A 19,073-nucleotide genomic window follows, 5' to 3' on the forward strand; every position below is an offset into this window, starting at 1 on the left:
TTTTATAAGACTGCTGGCTCCATTTTGACAATGAAGCATCAGTCTTATAAAATGAATAGGTAAAAATCATGCTACATTATGAATAGTAGTTTTTTGTTGTACAATTTTGGGTGCCTACATGGTTCCCACCGATCTGGAAACTCTGAAAAATATGTAAGGGTCAAAGACTTTGACACGTGGTTTTAAAAAAATCATGAAGTCAAGGAGATCATAAAAATATACAGACATCTGGGAGAGTCAGGGAACATGAAATACAATTTTTGTACTTGTAGTGAGTTCGGTGGACCCCAATTTAGTGTTCCTCAATGTTACATTTTATAGCATAATGTATCCAATATTCATCGTCCCACTAGTATAAAATATTGCAAAAATTTTCCCACATTTTATACGGGGTGTCCCAAAAAGAATGTACTCTTTTCAAAACAATTATTCTCAGCCCCATATCAGCATATCTTCTGCCACAATTGGAAGATAACCTCCAAGTTTGTTAACATATGTTACAAGTTTACAGGTTTATTTTCGTGCACCTGCGTTCCTGCATGTTCACGTAGAAGACCGAGTGAAGTGTTTTGTGTGGTTCAGTGAGTGCATGCACAAGTTGCACCTTGTAAGTTTTCAGTTGCAAACGCTTATAAACACATCCCATACCATTTCCAACTCGGTGCTTGCTTTTCGACCAAGTTCCTGGGACTGCGCTGGCTGAACTCTATCCACTGCCAGTGCTTTACCTTTGCACAGGCAATTTTTCTCCAGGAATTGCATATACCAATGCTTAACAGAGTCATTATCAGTTGGATCAAACCCAAACCAATGCCAAAAACTGCATTGAAGTGTGACCATGAACGTCTATTTCGCATATTTCACAACAGGGAACCATTTCTGTTATTTGATCAGCACCATTCTGCACAAACAGTTTGCATGGGAATGGTGGGCATTTCAAGCGAAACTTTTTCAGTTTAGTTCCAATCATTGCTTGTTACATGTTTCTCTGCATACTGGTTACTTAGAACGAAAAAGAATAAATAGGTACTAGGGAGGTTAAAAGTCATGATTTTTATTTAAAAAATATTTTTTTATGATTTTCTAAAATTTGAATGGGATTTTTTTGATTTATATAGATTTGTATTTTTTTTAAAAATAGCCCACTTAAAATTGCTGGTATGTTTTTTGGCACCATACATTTAGATATATGTTTTTGTATAGAAAGGCTTTTTCTGGTAAATGCACCCATAAAATATTTGACCAGTATAATGAAAGCAAATATAAAAATATAAATTTTTCTGTTTCTCATACTGTATACCTACTATGAAAATGTTTGTTGAGTGTGTTAATGAAACTATAATAATTTCAGTAACTTTTCTTCCAGTGATGTACTCTATAATTGTACTTAAAATATTATTTGTAGTCTTTGTAGCTGAATTTTGGCAATGCTTTAAATGATAGTTTGCAAAATATTAGTTGCCATGTTTATTTATGGTTTAATGATAATGACACAATTTACAGTTTAACATGATTAGTATTTTGTATATTATTCTATTTTTGGCTTTTACATATTACATTTCCTTTGTAATAGCTTCACCCCCATCAGTACATATATTTTGTTTCCTTTTTTTCCTTTCCATTCAAACTGATTTAAATGAATCCACCTTGCGTAGAACAAAAGAGAAGATATAGGTACTATGTGGATACAATCTTTTCCTGACTGGTTCAGTCTTTAGTATGGACATGCAGAAATAACCACATAGATTGCATGAAAATAAACCTGTCAATTTGTAACATTGTCAACAAAGCTTGGAGAGATTATCTTCAGTTTGTGGCAGAAAGCATGCTCGTACCACCGCATCGGGCTGAGAATAATTGTTTTGAAAATAGTACATTCTTTTTTGGACACCTTGTGATTTTCTGCATTTTAAGTTTTATCACCTTGGTCCTGTGAAAAATGTATAATTGACGTTCCACTTTTTGGACATATTTTTATACATAATTCAATGCAAGTGCTCATGAGTAAAAAGAAATACTTCACAGTATAGTGTTTCTTGCAACAGCAATAATTTCTTATATATTCCACTCAAAAAATATATACTTCAAAGAAAGTTAGACATACAGAATCTGAAATTTTAATTGAAAATTACTTGAAACCATGCAAAAATCATTGAATTTGTTTCATGGAATGATAGAGAATCCTGATTTAGTTGTCAGCCATTGTATAAAATGTAATTATTTTATAGATTCCAAAATTGATATGCAATACTTTCTCCATACCATTCAAAGAAAGTGTGAAAGTAGTACATGAACTCGATGATTTGTGGTGGTGTTTACTTGTATTGGAAGTAAATGCATCAATTTTTGGATGTCATTCATAGAAACAAAATATTTCACAAGATATCGATATCTTTTATTTCAGAAAAAGACCAGTTCTATACAAAGATGATGAAGATTTGTGCACTGTTAAAAAATTCATTTTATTTATTAGGGTGGATCAAATGAAAACTGAACAGGGGCCACAGAATGAAATCAACAAGGTTTATTTCAAATGAATCTCCAAAGTTACACAAGCACTTGTCCCACTGTTTCACCAAGTGGTGAATACCCTGCTCGTAGAACTCCTTTGGCTGAGATCAGAACCAGTTGCAAACATTGTCCATGATGTCATTGTCCGAGTGGAAGCACCGACCCTTCAATGCCTTTTTCAATGGACCAAAGATATGGAAGTCGCATGGCGATAGATCAGGCCTATATGGTGGGTGTTCCAACACTGTCCACCCAAATGTTGCCAACGTGTTCTTTGTAACAGCTGACATATGTGGTTGTACGTTATCATGCAGTAAAATCACTCCATAGGACAACAGGCTGCCGTTTGGCGTTGATTGCTGCTCAGACGACACTGCTGCCTTACCGCCTACGCATATCACTTGCTCATGCTATCTAGGGCGAGTCCATTATGCAGTAGGGGTTTCCTTCCTTACCTTCAGCTCTACCTCTACACAGGGGTGTCGTCCCGATCTGAGCATGAATGTTCTTTGTGAGTGTCCCTTCATCAATTTCATCATATCATGGCTCATCTTTGTGATTAGCCAAAAGTGGCAGAAAATGAAGTAAAATAAAGCAAATCAATCAACCAATCAAGGATGTACCCAAGCCTTTCCAACCTTCTGCACTGCCAATTTGCAAAGTCAATTGTAAATCAAAGAATGACATGATATTGCCTGCATTCTTGATGATTTAGCCTGTGACAGTGATGATGGTGATCCCTTAATCACTCCAAATAAGTAAAGGCACCAAGATTACAGCAAATCATCTCTACCTTGTACACAGCAATACATTAGGGGCATTCCACGAGAAGTGGTCCTACTCCATGTTAATAACAAAATGAATTAATATGGAAATTATTATTGTTTTTAATTGCATTAAGGTTTAGATGTTTGTGGATGCATATAATTTACACATTTCACCAATAAAAAGTTTCTAGGATCTGCAGCCTATATGCTTTACAGACAAAGAAAGTCAAAATTTGCTACATTTATAAAGAATCACAAACGTAACACACCTTTGTTAATGCTTTTCATGCATTCAGCTTATGCCATCATACTCAAGTTTCTTTCATTTGTTAGCAGACACTACAAAGTACTTCATAATTCCATGAAATCTGTTCATTATGAATATTTTAATCCAGTCGTACGTCTAGAACCTTAAAATTTAGTGTGTAAAATGTCACACACGTAATGCTGAGTGCCTCATTATAAATTCAGTACTATATATTTTTGTTAACCTGAGGCTATGCCATAAGGTATCTTTATCATACTTGGGTTGTTTGAAAATGATTGACACTACAATTTTTTCTTCACGCTAAAAATTTATTTTAAATAAGTGAGTACACTTTATGTTAGAGGTATACCTCGCCATCGTTCCGGTAGTTTTTGTATTGCCACAGCACGCCATTCTTTTGGAATGTCCTGGCACCAATTTTGGACAAACCACTGGAGCCCGTCAGTGGAGGTTAACTTCTCACTGCACACCACCTTTTTCATTGCATCGAACAGAGCAATATTCGCTATGTGCAAGATTTGGCAAATATGGAGCATGAGGCAGCACGGTGTGCCCTTGAGCATCAATGGAGGACTGATATGTGCTCGTACACGAAGTCTGACTTTCTGCGAAACATGGTTCTGTGACTTGATGTTGCATTCCCACACCCGACTGCTAACCTCGTGTGGATCCTCCAACCAGCCACTCCTTTCCTCCATCGTTGCCCATGATTATCTGCTTCCATATTTTCTCAGTTTGTCCACCAATGTACCTGCACAAATCACGCAGCACTGTTCTTCCTGTGCGATGCAGCAACATCAACTGCTGGCAATACATGGCACTGTAGCCAACTTCACACACACACACACACACAGAGAGAGAGAGAGGACATGCTTTTCAAAACGCTATGTTTCTGAAGTTATGGAGGGGTGTTGGTCATGGAAACCGAGAAAAATAAGCAAAACTATCTATAAATACGTCCAAGTATGCTATTTATTACTTACAGATTACAAGCTTATTTTTTTTTGAAAACTACATCAGGCAGATGGCCTCCGTTTACATCAATTCTGTTGCATCCATGTCTAGAAGTTGCCTACATATGCCTCCGTAGGTCCTCATCAATAGTCGTCAACAATGGCTTGTTTTAGTTATTAATAGTCATGATATGTCTCTCGAAATTTCTGCACCCAAGCCAATATGGTATTCTGAGACGGTACATGTCTATGTTGACTATGTCGACCAACATTGAACTATTGTCTAAAGACATGCTGCACTCCTGCCAGAGACTTTGTTTTGTAATAAGTATGTCGAATTTTCCAACACTCCATTGCAACTGACTATATGTAATGGCATCCTTTCCTCTACTGTTCCCCTTCCCCCAACCATGACAAGCTATCGCGCTGACGCAGTATTCAAATTTGAAATGTGTCAGTCGGTTCTGCACCACCTGTATTTGCATATGCATGTATGTGCATATAAAGTGGTTCATGAAAAGTAAAGGGCAGGAAATAAAACTGCTGCTTACGAACACCATTTTTAACACACACATATTCTGAAGTTGAAAAAAAAAATCATATATATTTACTCACTATCAGGTTTTTAAATATAGACAAGGCATTGCCCATTCTCATCTTTGAAAACCTACAACAGACTGTGACAATTTTTGGTTTTGTTTTGTGAGGGACCCTACATTTACTTTTCATGTAGTTATAGTGTGTTAATGTTCAGATACAGTTTAACTGAAAGGAGTTCTAGCCCAAAATGTGTGACTTTTAAGAACAATCCACTTGAAGAACCACAGAATTCATCTTGGAGTGTCAGTGAGAGATTAACAATTGGAAACCTGGTGAATTAAATCATTCCATTTCTGTAGTTATGCTGAAATGTTCTTGGTAACAATTAAGGAAAATGTTTTTCCCATTGTTCACTATATCTGAGAAATACATTTGAAATTTATCTGACACCCACACAGCACATACAACACAGAATTCTGCCTACAGATCAATGGAGCAAATACTATTTTTTTAAACTACATGAGTCAATTGCATGCTTGCCTTACAATGCTTCAAATAAATTACAGATAACAGAAGTAAAACTTTTATTTTCTCAAATGGCAATGTTTCAGCTGAGCCTAACTAATGCTTCATGACCCAAAGTCAGTTTTGTGAAATACATGAAAGAATTCATAACTCCGATTATTAATAGTAGAAAAACCATGTAACATACTAATATATCTACACTATTTGGTATTAGTACCATTAATGTTGTAAAGTATTGGCTTAAATTAAATCACAGATATTGGCTGACATTATTTCAGAATTAGTGTGTTGTACCCAAAATTCAGAACTTTATTTGCACAACAAAATACAGGGTTCCCACACACCTAGGAAAACCTGGAAATCTCAGGGAATTTTTAAAAAATAAAATTCTCAGGGAAATCTCAGTGAAAATCACCTAATTGATGAATTAGTCATATTGAAGTACATCAAACAGGCTAGAATATGCTTCTACATGTTGATTTTCTTCACATAAGCTGCTTTGAAGACATAGGCTTGTAATATATGTTTATTTTCCTTTACAGATTAATTGATATTGTGTCCATTTGTAAATTTCTGTTTCTCAAAATGTGAAAATATTTGATCTATATGTGGTATGTTTGGAATTTTATTTTGTGCACTGCAATACAGTTGGAAAAAGTGTTAACTCAGACTGTACTCCTTAATTATATGTGCACAGGGATTCTTCATTTAGTTTGATTTCAGAAAGTGAACTGATATGAAGTATTTCCCAGTATTGATAAACTACTGATATAAAATTTACTGAATCTGATAACTGAGCTAATGCAAAATTGCAAATGATTCTTGCAGAACATTCATTCACCACCTCAATTAATGTATGTAACCAAGTGATTCAATTTGATTTACTTTAATAATGAACTGCTTATTTAGACAAAACCATGACATACAAATTGTATTTTTTTATTCATAAAAGTAATAAAAAATGGCTAAAATTATCAGTAATATTACTGATACACAGATATGCCCATACCAATAGAGTAACAGCAGTTAGTTTGCTTCTGCTGGGTCCCCAGTCATGTAGGCATCAAGGGCAACGAAGGAGCTGATGCTACTACCAAGTCTGCTGATGGAGATGGCAAACTTCTTGTTTTCGTTCTCTCTCTTGCCGAGAATAAGTCATCTTAACTTTGCTTCGAATCTGACACAGCCATCTCACACATTCCCATATTGCTGCAAGGGCTGCACCCTCCGCTGTGCCTTACCTGTAGCGTTGTATTAAGAGTTTGGCACATTCTTCTCGCACAACCTTCCCAACGATTTATTGTCCATCCATGTTGGGAGATGATGACAGTGTCTTTCCAAATGTTTTTATCTTTTTTGAGAAGAGGGAGCCTTTTACACTGTTTCTGAGGACATTTTTAGACTATCCTTGCCTTTTTTAAATTTTGTGTTTACCTGTGGAAGTCCCTTTATAACTTGCATTTTTAATCTTTCCGAAAGGTCTCTTTACACCCCTTTTTAACTTTTTAATTTTAGATAAGGGGATTTTGCCCGTAAAATGCAAAATGACCACAAAAGCCGAAGCACCCAACAATTTTAAATCAACCAATCAGCTAGTCCATCTCATCTCTAATGATGATGATAATAATAATAAGGTGGTGATGTTATGGCTATGAGGGGAAATTGATGCTTTTGTAAAATAAATATCCAATACTGCACTGTGTATTGACTACTGTAAAAAAAATAAGATTCTGGAAAACTCAGGGAAATCTTGGGGAAAATACATTTCAAGTTCACGTGGGAACCCTGAAAATAGTGGCAGAAATGGGCTTCTTGAAAATGACATATTTCAGTATTCTGATTATACGAGGGTCACTATTTATATTTTGAGCCTTGGCAACACTGATTGAAGTTAGGCACGATTTGACGTTTTGCACGGAATCGTCTGGCATTATTGACTATAACGTACTTCAAATGTTTTGTCAATAGCTTCATTTGTATTGTTTATGTTGCCTTGGAGATTGCGCGACAACAATGAAATGGAATTAACTCGTGAACATTTTCGTGCGATGATTTTTTACGATTTTCGACGTGGATTATCAAGACAATAGTGCATCGATCAACTTACTTCCACATTTGGCGATGAAGCCCCATCCTTTGCCACTGTGAAACGCTGTTATAACGAATTTAATCGTGGCCGCCATTTGCTCACCGACTAGATTCGCGAAGGTCGTCCAAAATCAGTTGTTGTTCAAGAAAACATTGATGCTGTGCAAAACCTAATACTGTAAGATCGTCATGTGACATACTGTAAAATTGAGGCAACTATAGGCATTAGTTCCACCAGCATATATAAAATATTACATGATCATTTAGCTGTGAGAAAGGTATGTTCTCGTTGGATCCCACTCAATTTGACAAAAACTCAAAAAGACGCTCGCGTCAATTGGTGCAAACAAATGCTCAATAAATACAATTGTGGTGCTTCAAAAGACGTATATAAGACTGTAACAGGTGACGAATCATGGATATATGCATATGAGCCGGAATGTAAACAGCAGTCGACTGTATGGGTGTTTCAAGATGAACCCAATCCAACAAAAGTTGTTCGTGCTCGAAGCACATCGAAACAAATGGTTGCCTGTTTTTTTGGGAAAACTGGTCATGTGGCAACTGTACCTTTAGAGGAACGTAGAACGGTCAACTCTGAATGGTACACAACAATTTGTTTGCCAGAGGTCTTCGGTCAAATACGGAAAACAAACAAATGCCGTCGGATCATTCTTCATCAAGACAATGCCAGCTGTCACACATCTCGTCTAACAACCAACTTTATGAACAGTCAAAAAATCGAATTGATGGGTCATCTGCCATACAGTCCTGATTTGGCACCCAATGACTACTTCTTGTTCCCGAATGTCAAGAATAAATTGCGTGGACAACGATTCTCGTCGGCGGAAGATGCCGTTGATGCGTTCAAAAACCATATTATGGAGGTGTCTCAAGAAGATTGGAAAAACTGCTTTGACAAATAGTTCGAACGAATGCAAAAGTGTATTGACCATAAAGGAGAATACTTCGAAAAACAATAAAGCAGTTTTCAATGCCAAATTCCTGTTTTTTCATTGTTAGGCTCAAAATATAAATAGTGACCCTCGTAAGTAAGTGGATCCTCATATTTGAGGTGAAAATTGATTTGATAGGGTTGAGTGCCATTGCTTCAATCTGGTATTGAAGATACGAAACTTTTAGATAGAAAACTGCCACAGAATTGTAACTATTCAAGCAGCAAGGATGTCTATAATGCTCCTTTACATTTGTGTTTCAGCTAAAGTGTTTGCTTTCAATGTTCTTTTGTTCCTCACAGCTCTCTCGGAGCAGCAAGTACTCTGATTGGATGCCAGCTGGTGGCAGACGTTCACCAAATATGCTCTCCCCCTGGGGACAGCGAGGACATGCGTCCAGTTCAGAAACATCTGCTGTCAGGACAAGGGTGGCGCTGTCTCGTAGCCCTGAATCTCCTTGGAGTGCAGGTAACATTACTTTTATTCCTCAAGTGTCAAGTAGTTGGTTAGTTGGTAGGGTGGCTGTAAATCAAAAATGTAAAATGCGGGAAACGTTAAAAATGGGAAAGCATAAGGGAGTGTTGAAACTCAAGGGTAAGTAAGTAAGTAAGTAAGTAAGAAACCACTACACAATTAACTTTTTTGGGAGGTCTAACATGTTAAAAGCAATTTAACAATGGGAAAGAAATAAGATTATGAATTTGTAAGGGAATAGAAGCAAGACATGCTGTGAAAATCACTTGCGGATTAATATGACCCACTTTTGTGGGCAGGGCCAGTGGATGACTGCTTCTAAATGCCATCTATTAGGTTCAATTTATATGCATCGTGCCAGTAATTATGTATCGAGCAGAGACTTGCACAATGACAGAGAGACAAAAGAAAGATGCAGGCAGTGGAGATGAAATTTTTAAGAAGTATATTGGGGAAGACTAGAAGGGATAGAATAAGGAATTAAGAGATCTGAGGGTGTGGTGAAGCTTCAGAACAGGATAGATCATGCACAGATGTGATGGTTTGGACACATGAAGAGTATGAATGCAGAAAGACCACCAGTAAAAGCTTACAATGCACAAGGCGTGGGAATAAGGCCAAGGGGGAGACCAAGATGTCTGTGGGAAGAGCAGATAGCGGAGAGTATTAAGAGAAGAGGGCAAGATTGGAACCCCATGGTGGAAGACCAGGAAAAAATGAAGAGGCTTGTCTTCTATGTCGACCCAACCAAAGGCAGGAAATGGCGAAGGATGATGATGATGATTGTGTGGGATCTCCATTCAGTTTTAGAAGTCTCAGGTAAAGGGGATTATTATGAATAAAAGATTATGTAGGACAAAACATCAAGAAAAATGGCAATAAGATGACACAAACACAATTTGGACATTATAAGTTTAAACTTAAGAATGTGTTTGTCAGGTCACATCATCGAGAAGAAGCATGTGATTAAAAAGAGAAGGATTTTGAAAAGAGTGACAGGAAACATAGATTTGAATATTTGGGAAGCTACGTTCATTGAAGAAGAACACTGGAAGAAATTAAATAATGAAAATGGTAACATAGACCCACTATGGAGTCTTCTTTTTCACAAGTGGACTAAGCCATCATCTTCAAAATTTAATGTAAGGGAAGACATCAAGAATCTCTGTAAAGCAGATGATGATTTTGAATCGCCTGATGATATTTTGGATTTATAATTATGAAATATGATAAAAATTTTCATCTATAATAAAAACAGACTGCTTGTTTCACTGTTAAGTTGCCATTGACAAGATGCATTGTATAACTGATTTTTTTTTTTTTTTTGTTAAAATTTTTTATCCATTGTTATAACTGTATCTTTAATCAAACTAAAAATGAATGTCTGATGAAGGGAGCCTGTGTTCTCATGTAATGCTTGAAACAGCTTGCAAGGAAGCTGCTCTGTGGAAGACACAAGTTTGCGAGTGGTTTTCCCACTTCAGGAATGGTGAATTGTCACTTGCAGACCAACCTCGCTGACGGAGACATGTCAAGTCAATGCTGATTCCATTTTCTGATGCAAACGGGATTGTTCACACAGAATTTGTTCCTAACACCTTCTAGGTGTTTTACCTAGAAGTTCTGAAACGTTTGCATGATGCAATGAGATGAAAATGCCCCAAGTTGTAGCAAAGTGGGAAGTGGTGGCTTCACCACAACAACCTGCCACCGCTCAAAAGTGTGACACAATTTTTATCTAAAAACTATATGACCCAGCTTATTCAGCCCCTATATTCACCCGATCTCCCTCCGTACGACATCTTTTTATTCCCCCGAATGATAAAAGTCCTCAAAGATAAAACGTTTTACGGATGTGGAAGAGGTAAAGAAAAAACGACAGAGGCATTAAAAGGCATCTCTTTGCAAGAGTTTCAGGACTGCTTTCAAAAGTGAAAAAACACACTTAGACCGGTGCAGTGCATCAAATGGATAGTACTTTGAAGGAGATTAAATTTGCAACACCTAAAATAAATACACATTTTTTTATTACAAAATTGTAGCTTATTTTGGGTTCCCCAACGTGCAATAAACTTTAATTCAGCTTCCTAGGCCAAGTAGGGGCAGAGTTACAATAAATTTAGGATAACTAAACAGGCTTGAAAATGCCAATTTCTGCAAACTTTGACCTTGAATAATTTTCAAATACAAGAGACTTGAGACTCAAAATTTTCACAATTACTAACTTTCATGTATAGTTTCAACTCCCAAAATTTAATGAAACTCTGAAATGGTCAGGTTGAAAATTGCACATATCTGTGTTGATTTGGCATGGGCATGACTCATATATAATTTTTGTCAGATTAAAATATTTGATTGTATATGCTCGAAGGTGGGAGACTCGAATGAGTACGAGCGAGCAAAAGTGATCCCATGCAGGACCACTCGTTACTATAAAAAGCAAATGAAATGTTATTGTATGAATTGGTGGTTTTGAATGATGAAACTTCTGTAGTTAAAGTATAAGACTGGCAATAGTGCTGATGTAAAGAAAATAAATAAATAAATAAATAAGTAAATATGGTATTATTTTATTGGGACCATTTGTGGAAATAACATGTAAGACTAGTGGTTAAGACACTTTATAATCCCAGAAACTAATATACAACCTTTGTCAGAAAAGTTCCAGGACTGATTTTTTTATGCTTTATCTGTGATATTCCAACACAAGAAATGGGTGTTATTCAGTCACCTGTTGTCAGCACATTTAGTTTGAATTTACACGTGTAACGTGATGGATGTGGATTCTGAGCAGAAAGTTAACATTAAGTTCTGTGTTAAGCTAGGGAAAACCCATAGTGAAACATGGAATATGATGCAGCAAGCATATGGTGTTGAGGCATAATCGAGAAGCCATGTCTTCGAATGGCACAAAAGGTTTCGGGAGGGCAGAGATTCAGTGCAAGACAATCTCAGAATGACAAGGAATGTTGATCGTATTTTTTGATGCTAAAGGTTTGTGCATCATGAATATCTGCCCGAAGGACAAACGATAAACCAAAACTTTTATATTGATGGCCTGAAATGTTTGAGTCAAGCAATTCAGCGGGGCCGTCCTGATTTGTGATCATCTGGACAGTGGTTCTTATTGCACAACAATGCAAGGCCCCATACTGCTTTATAAGTCCAGGAATATCTGGCCAAGCATCGTATCCCTGCTCTACCACATCCCCAATATTCACCCCATATTCACCCAACCTGTCGCCGTGTGATTTTTTTTTCCCGTTTCCCCATGTGAAAATGCCGCTGAAAGGGAAGCATCATGAAGATATTGCAGCAATCCAAGCAGCTGTGACAGATGTGCTGAGAAGCATCCCAGATGAAGCCTTCTCTGCTTGCTTCCATGATTTCCAGAAACGGTGGCAGCTGTGCGTAGATAGCCAAGGGGACTATTTTGACAAGACCTAGGACCATTAGTTCCTAAGTTGAACAATTTTTTTTTTACGAGCTCAGTCCTGGAACTTTTCTGACAAAGGTTGTACTTCCTAACAGAATGGAAAATAAACTGTAAATTCCCATTATATATGAACATTATCAGTATAGGAATTCCCAGTGCTCTGATGATGTATATGATTCACTGTTCCTTAACTTTGTAGTTGGATATTTTACTTGCCACGATTTATTGTTAATTGATTGATGGATTGATTTGGAGTTTTAAGTCCACTTTATGCACAGTAAGGCTAATCGGGACTGGACCTACAGTTTAATATGGGATCCAAACCACCATGTGCCTCCAAGATTTATTGTTAAATATTTTTGTCTGCACACATGAATGACAGCCTATTAATTAATTTCCTTATTTCTTTTCAGGGTTTAACATGCAGCCGTGAACTTGCCAATTTGCTCATTTCGTTGTATCCTGTTTGTCTCCAGAGTCAAAACAAAACCAGAGCTCACAATCCCCACATTCAACGTAAAGATAAATGCATCGTTGAAGATTTGTTTAGATTACATTCCACTTCGAAACACAGTAAAACTTGGTCCGGCCACCACCATCCATACCACCAGTGCACCCCGAAACAAGAGTGTAACAGAAATCAGCTTGGTCCAGGGAGTTGGCCACGAAGGGTGAAAACACCTCCTCACGACGTGCTGGCAAAAGGTGGAAGCAGCGAGTCTGAGCAGCCTGCAGAGGAATTGGAAAACTACCACAAGTCCAATAAACTAAAGGTTAATTTCAACCCGATCGACTTCGATTATTTTACGTCGGTGATTAGAAGTGACGAGGAAACTCAAGACAGCGGTGGATTTGAGAAGAAGAGGAAGTCTCTGAAATTTTCAAGAGAAACAAGACGGCCAAAAAATCCCAGTGATTTTATCGATGACCGAGTAAGGGAGGTTTTAGGCTGTGAAGTAAGCATATTTGAATTTTGTGAACTTGTGATAGAGCTGCTTCGTAGCTTGTGCAATGCTGAACTGAATCTCACAGTTGATAGCGACTACCAGATTTGCGTCCAGGTGATTAGTTTTGCACTGGACAATCTCTGCACGCTGCAGTTTGGATCGTCCCTGGTTCCATCCTTCACGTGCCTCGAAGGGGCGGAATTGAAAAGTTCCTTGACTCATTTGCTGCTCACCGCTTTGGAGAAAGTCCTTTTGCATCCTGAAATAACCATGACAGTTGTACGAAATGGGATGTTAAAAATTTTACTGCGGATATTGGAAGATGCCGTGCAGAAGATGAGCATTCTGAAGACCCTGCGAGAAGACAGGGACGAGACACTTCCACCATCGAGTATCGAGACTGAAGGAGCTTACGCTCTTGCCACAGTGTGCCATTTGGGGTGTAAGACAATTTCAAGAGAGGAATTGCATAAAATGCAGGAATTCATATATTTTGCTACTTATGGGTTGGTTATGTTTATATACTCTTTATTATTGCAAAGAAATAGTGTTGATAAAGTTAAAGATTTTATAGAACTCTTTCACCAGTTTATAGACTGCCATGGAGGAAAATTAATTGAAAAGGCAATTGCTGTCCTCATGAATAACTCAGAACATAGAGCTGTTTCTGTTTCTAGAGTTAAGAAAGTGGTTGAAGTGATAGGACAGATAATCAACAGTTTGAAGAAAGCTCGCAGTGAGATCATACACTCTCATCAATGCAAAAAACATAAACACAAACAATGTTCTATTGTGGAGGATAATTACCATCATCATGATGTTTTTGGCCATGTATTTAAGTTACATATTGGTTCTAACATGCAGTCATGCTGCGTATCATCAATGTTCATTGTACTTACCAGAATTCTTCAGAATGTACAAAGCAATGAAATTCAGGCACATGTTCTAAAGATAATGATGCTTTGTGGGACGTGTTGTTGTTTCCCTCCAGATAATGTAGTTAGCATTTTAATAGGTGTGCTAAGAAATGGCACACCAAGATGCAGAGCTCTTTGTTTTGCTTTACTGGAGAGGACTATTTATTGCGAACTTGGAGGTATTGCTCCATCCAATTGCAAAGCATCTTGTGTTAATTGTCAAAGAAATAGTAATGAATCTCCTTCAAGAAGCATCGTACCTGGTAAATACTATGCGAGCAATAGTTCTGCCATTGACAGAAATATTGATGATCCGATATCAATTATGGATAAGCAGGAGGGAGAAATGACTGCAACACACAATAATAAGAGTGCCTTGTATCTTCCAGATATACTCACCATTGACAATAAGCAAAATATTAACGTTAATCCTTGGAAATGTGTGGAGTTGTATAAAGATCTTCTTAATTTCTCCAACGTTAATTTATCGTACTCTGTTGTGTCTCATTTGCTGAAAATTGTGCCAAATGCCACAGCCAAGATCAAGAATGAGCTAACGTTCAAAGTTTTTTTCCCAGCCTTTGTGGAAATGAAAGACAAGTATTTCAATGAAAGTAACGATGTAACTAAATTTATGCTGCTCTCTTCACTATCAGCTTTGTCTTGCCTCATATGTGACATTTCATTTGCTGAAGAATTCATCAGAATTGGAGGACTTCAACACATATTTGATTTGCTAAGTTTGCACTCATTTTCCAAACTATGCTGTTCCATATTGGAGGTCACCGTGATTGTGGAATTATGCACTTCTGAAAGGTCTGCTAACAAGGCTTCACATCCAACAGATGAAGAAGTTGCTTTTACCAGTGAAGGAACTTTGAATGCTGACGTTGTTGACACTCTTCCATCATTATGCATGTTGCAGAAGACTTTGCGAAAGTTCACCCTGAAAATACTTCAAATTTTGGACCAGAAGGCAAACTCAGAGGAAGAGCAAGAATCAGAAATTGTTTCAGCTACACAAGACAGTGCCAATAGTGGGGTGGAAGATGTTGAACAAGATAATGAAGTGACTGAAGTAGTAGAACAAAACATTGCTAGATCAACAATAGGGCTTATTGCAGAAGAAAGTGAAAAATCGTACAGTCAACTCTTGTTCATTGTGTCTACATACTGGCAAACTTGCTCCAATTTAGTAGTATTCAGTCCACAATATAGAAGATATTTAATGAGAGAACGTCTTAGTTGGAATGGATTCCAGTTACTCCAGCTAATTGTTAAACAGGTTATGAAGGACATGTTGAATGCAGGTGAGTTATTTCTATCATTGCTTCTAATTATAACTTACCCACTGAGTGTCACAGTCAACTTGGCAGTGGAGAGACGGGTACCACACTGGTCAGCAAGAACTAATCTGCCGAAAAACTGGATGCAACATCCACATAACTGGAACCGCTAGCTATGTAATGAAATAAGCTCGTACAATTACATGGACAGTTACAATTAAAATGAACACTTAACTTGTTACAAGAGGTTTTGGAAATGTTATTGTACTGCATCCACACATTTACGGCATCTTTATAGAAAATTTTCACTAACACGTATCAGTTCCTCTTCTGAAATTGCTTCAATTTCTCTCCTGATATTTTCCTTACTTTTTCTAATGTATGGCTTCTTGTTTAAAAGCTTAGTAGCTTGCCATGCTGACGACTTAGAAATGTGTTCTTGTGCAAGGAGCCAGAGGGATTTTTGAGGAGTATGTTCCAATCATGCTCCAACGTTGTCTTATTTCTCATCAGTAAACACATACCATTTTATCTTTCACTTCTTATCAAGAACAGACCCTGTTTCCCTAAATTTGTTCACAAGTATCCGAACACTCTCTTTGTATGGAACAGGAATATCTGGAAATTCTGCTTTAAAATGCCTTCTAACTTCCCTACAAGAATTCGTAATGACAAGAGTCGTACATAAAAATTCATTGTTTTAAATTGTAAGTATAGTGTGCATTATTAGAGTGCAGAAAAGCATCAGTAATATGTAAACTAAAACAATACATTCTAAATCATTTGTTAACACCTCAACACTTAACAAACATGTGTAAACTGAACACCTGCTATCTGGATAATGAAGCGTACAGCTGTGGGTCTAAATGCTGGCACATGCACACTCAGCACCTGGCATTCTGGCTGCCGCTCTGTTGACAAGTTGACGATGAGACTCACTGTAGATTTATCAGTCCTTCTGTCCATCCACTCTCTGAAGATGTAATTTCCTACAAAACAAACGGTGTTGTGAAATGTAATTGTGAATTTCATATTTTGTTGATGAACTCTTAGAACCAAGACCATTTTTTAACAACTGTAGACTTTCAGTACAGTATATAATCTTGGTGTCTGAGGGTAAATTTTCAATTCTTTTTTACTTACATATTGTGCAAAATGAATGACATCATTATCTTTGTCACCTTTAAAGGCACACATGCACAAAGGATATGAAATTATAAGAACTATAGAAAACTTTTATATTTGTAATTTAATATTATGATGTAATTCTTGAATATTTTAAAGCAAAACCCTTGATAAATTGTCGCATATAATTGGCATATAATACTTACATAGTAATATTAATCAATACTTTGAACAACTTTTAATTGTTACAATTTTCAACCATCTGTATCGGTGTGACCTGGTAAGTGCATGAGTATCAGTATGGGTACCAGTTAGAAGTGCTATCGACTCGACCCGTTATTTCTCTTAAAAATTTGTTCAGAGAGTAAAAGCAAGCTGGTGTTATTGGAAAGGACATGTGAATTTTTAATTTTCATGAATGCATTTGGTCACAGTTCTGATTGTGTAATGATGATAGGAGGAGGATGAGAAATGTTATTGAAATACTGGAGATGAATTTTGATGTTTAGACAAATTAATTTTTATGTTTTATAAATGCAAGAGGTATTAATTTGTGAAAAATTATTTTGTAAAATGTAGATTGTGCAAGTGACCACACTCATAAGGCATCACTATCTTAATCATTCGTTTCATGTGGAAAATGTTTTATACATGTGAAGCCATATTAGAAGGAAAATGGGGAAATATTAAGGCAATGTAACCTAACAATCTGATCTTATTCAAGATCTATAAATACACTGCTGTTTGTGAAAATTGTAACACCCAGAAAGAATGGCCCGGATGAATCCAAACTCTGAGGATGTGTAGAACAGTGTACCAGGAATAAGTGATTAGGATTCCAGAGAGGTAGCATGCACGTAGGCCCAGCAGCACCCTCTCTTGTGTGACCAGAAAGGTCAGTGTTACGCCAAGCTCAGTCAGTGAAGACCCGTCAAACGAAGTGGAAACATGATAGCAAGTGCTTGTATGCCTCATCGACGTCAAAGGATGCAATATCAGCATGTGAGTGAGTTCGAACGGGGCAGAATGATTGGTCTTCGGGAAGCGGGTTTGTCATACTGTGACATTTTGCCTCGTACAAGGCAACCAGTGGATAGAAGAGGGTCGTACGCAGCACAGGAAGTTACTGGACCATGCAATGTGACCACAGCTCGGGATGGCCATCTTGTCCGCATGGCTGTAACGGACATACAGCTTCGTCCACGGTGTTGGCTCGACGCTGGAGCACTGCATTGGCTGTGGACCTGTTTCCGTCGATGGTTCGATGCCGTCTGCTGCAGGCTGGACTGGTGGCACGCATGCTATTGCTTCGGCTTCCATGGTCCAGAAACCACGAACGTCTCAGACTGCAATGGGCAAGCGAATGCCATTGCTGGCATGCTGAGTTGCAAAATGTAGTGTTTTCGGACGAGTCACGCTTAAACTTGTCCTACAGTGATGGCCGCATACGTGTTAGACACTACCGTGGTGAACGCAATCTGGCAGCCTGCATTGTTGAGCGACGTAGCGGACAAACACCAAGTGTGATGGTTTGGGGGTGCCATTGGATACAACATGCAATCTCGCATCCTATGTATTGAAGGCAATCTGAACAGGAATCAGAGAGGTTTTAGAGCCCGAAGTACTGCCTCTTTTTCAGACAAGTCCACATGCCATATTTCAGCAGGACAATGCCCGACGACATGTGGCAAGGAATGTGCAAGCCGTCTACGAAGAATGACAGGTAACACTGCTTCCCTGGCCTGCACATTCACCTGACATGTTGGCCATCGAACATGTCTGGGATATGGTTGGTTGGCAACTTGTTCGTCACGGTCCTCCAGCAACCACTGTTGATGCTTTGTGGACTCGCATACAAACTGCGTGGAGGTAGATTCCCCAGGAACATATTCAGGCCCTCTTTGATTCCATGCCATGATGTGTAGAGGCTCAATTTGCAGCATGTGGGGGCTTCACACTATACTGAATTCTCAAGATCAGAGATCATGTGCAGTTCTGTAATCCTAATCATTTGTGTATCATCTGTGGTATAAAGTTCATTTCAATCATATGTATCCTTCCTGGTGTTGCAATTTTCTCAAACAGCAGTGTAGTAACACCATAAACATGTACGAGGGGATGCTGAAGAGTTCGTAGCCCGACATAGAAGGAATGCACTTGGAATAATGAAACTTCATTGTTACTCAACATACTCCCCTCGAAGCTCAATGCACTTTCTGGCCTGGTGCTTCAACTTTTGCAAACCACTTAAAAAAATTTTGCTCCTCGCACCAATGCTCT

The 19,073-nt window shown here is 37.8% G+C and overlaps 1 protein-coding gene across 3 annotated transcripts in view; it reads left to right on the plus strand.

The window, feature by feature from the left end:
* The window catches only part of mv (lysosomal-trafficking regulator mauve), a 488,369-nt gene that overhangs the window by 12,649 nt on the left and 456,647 nt on the right, over positions 1 to 19,073 (plus strand). For all 3 annotated transcript variants that reach the window (XM_083122737.1, XM_083122738.1, XM_083122739.1), the window contains exons 4-5: positions 8,911 to 9,076; positions 12,932 to 15,692. In XM_083122737.1, the coding sequence (XP_082978863.1) occupies positions 8,911 to 9,076; positions 12,932 to 15,692 (2,927 nt within the window). The remainder of the gene's footprint in view (positions 1 to 8,910; positions 9,077 to 12,931; positions 15,693 to 19,073) is intronic.

The sequence above is a fragment of the Lepisma saccharinum genome, chromosome 5 (genome assembly GCF_977018435.1).
Source record: "Lepisma saccharinum chromosome 5, izLepSacc3.1, whole genome shotgun sequence".
Lineage (NCBI taxonomy): Eukaryota > Metazoa > Arthropoda > Insecta > Zygentoma > Lepismatidae > Lepisma > Lepisma saccharinum.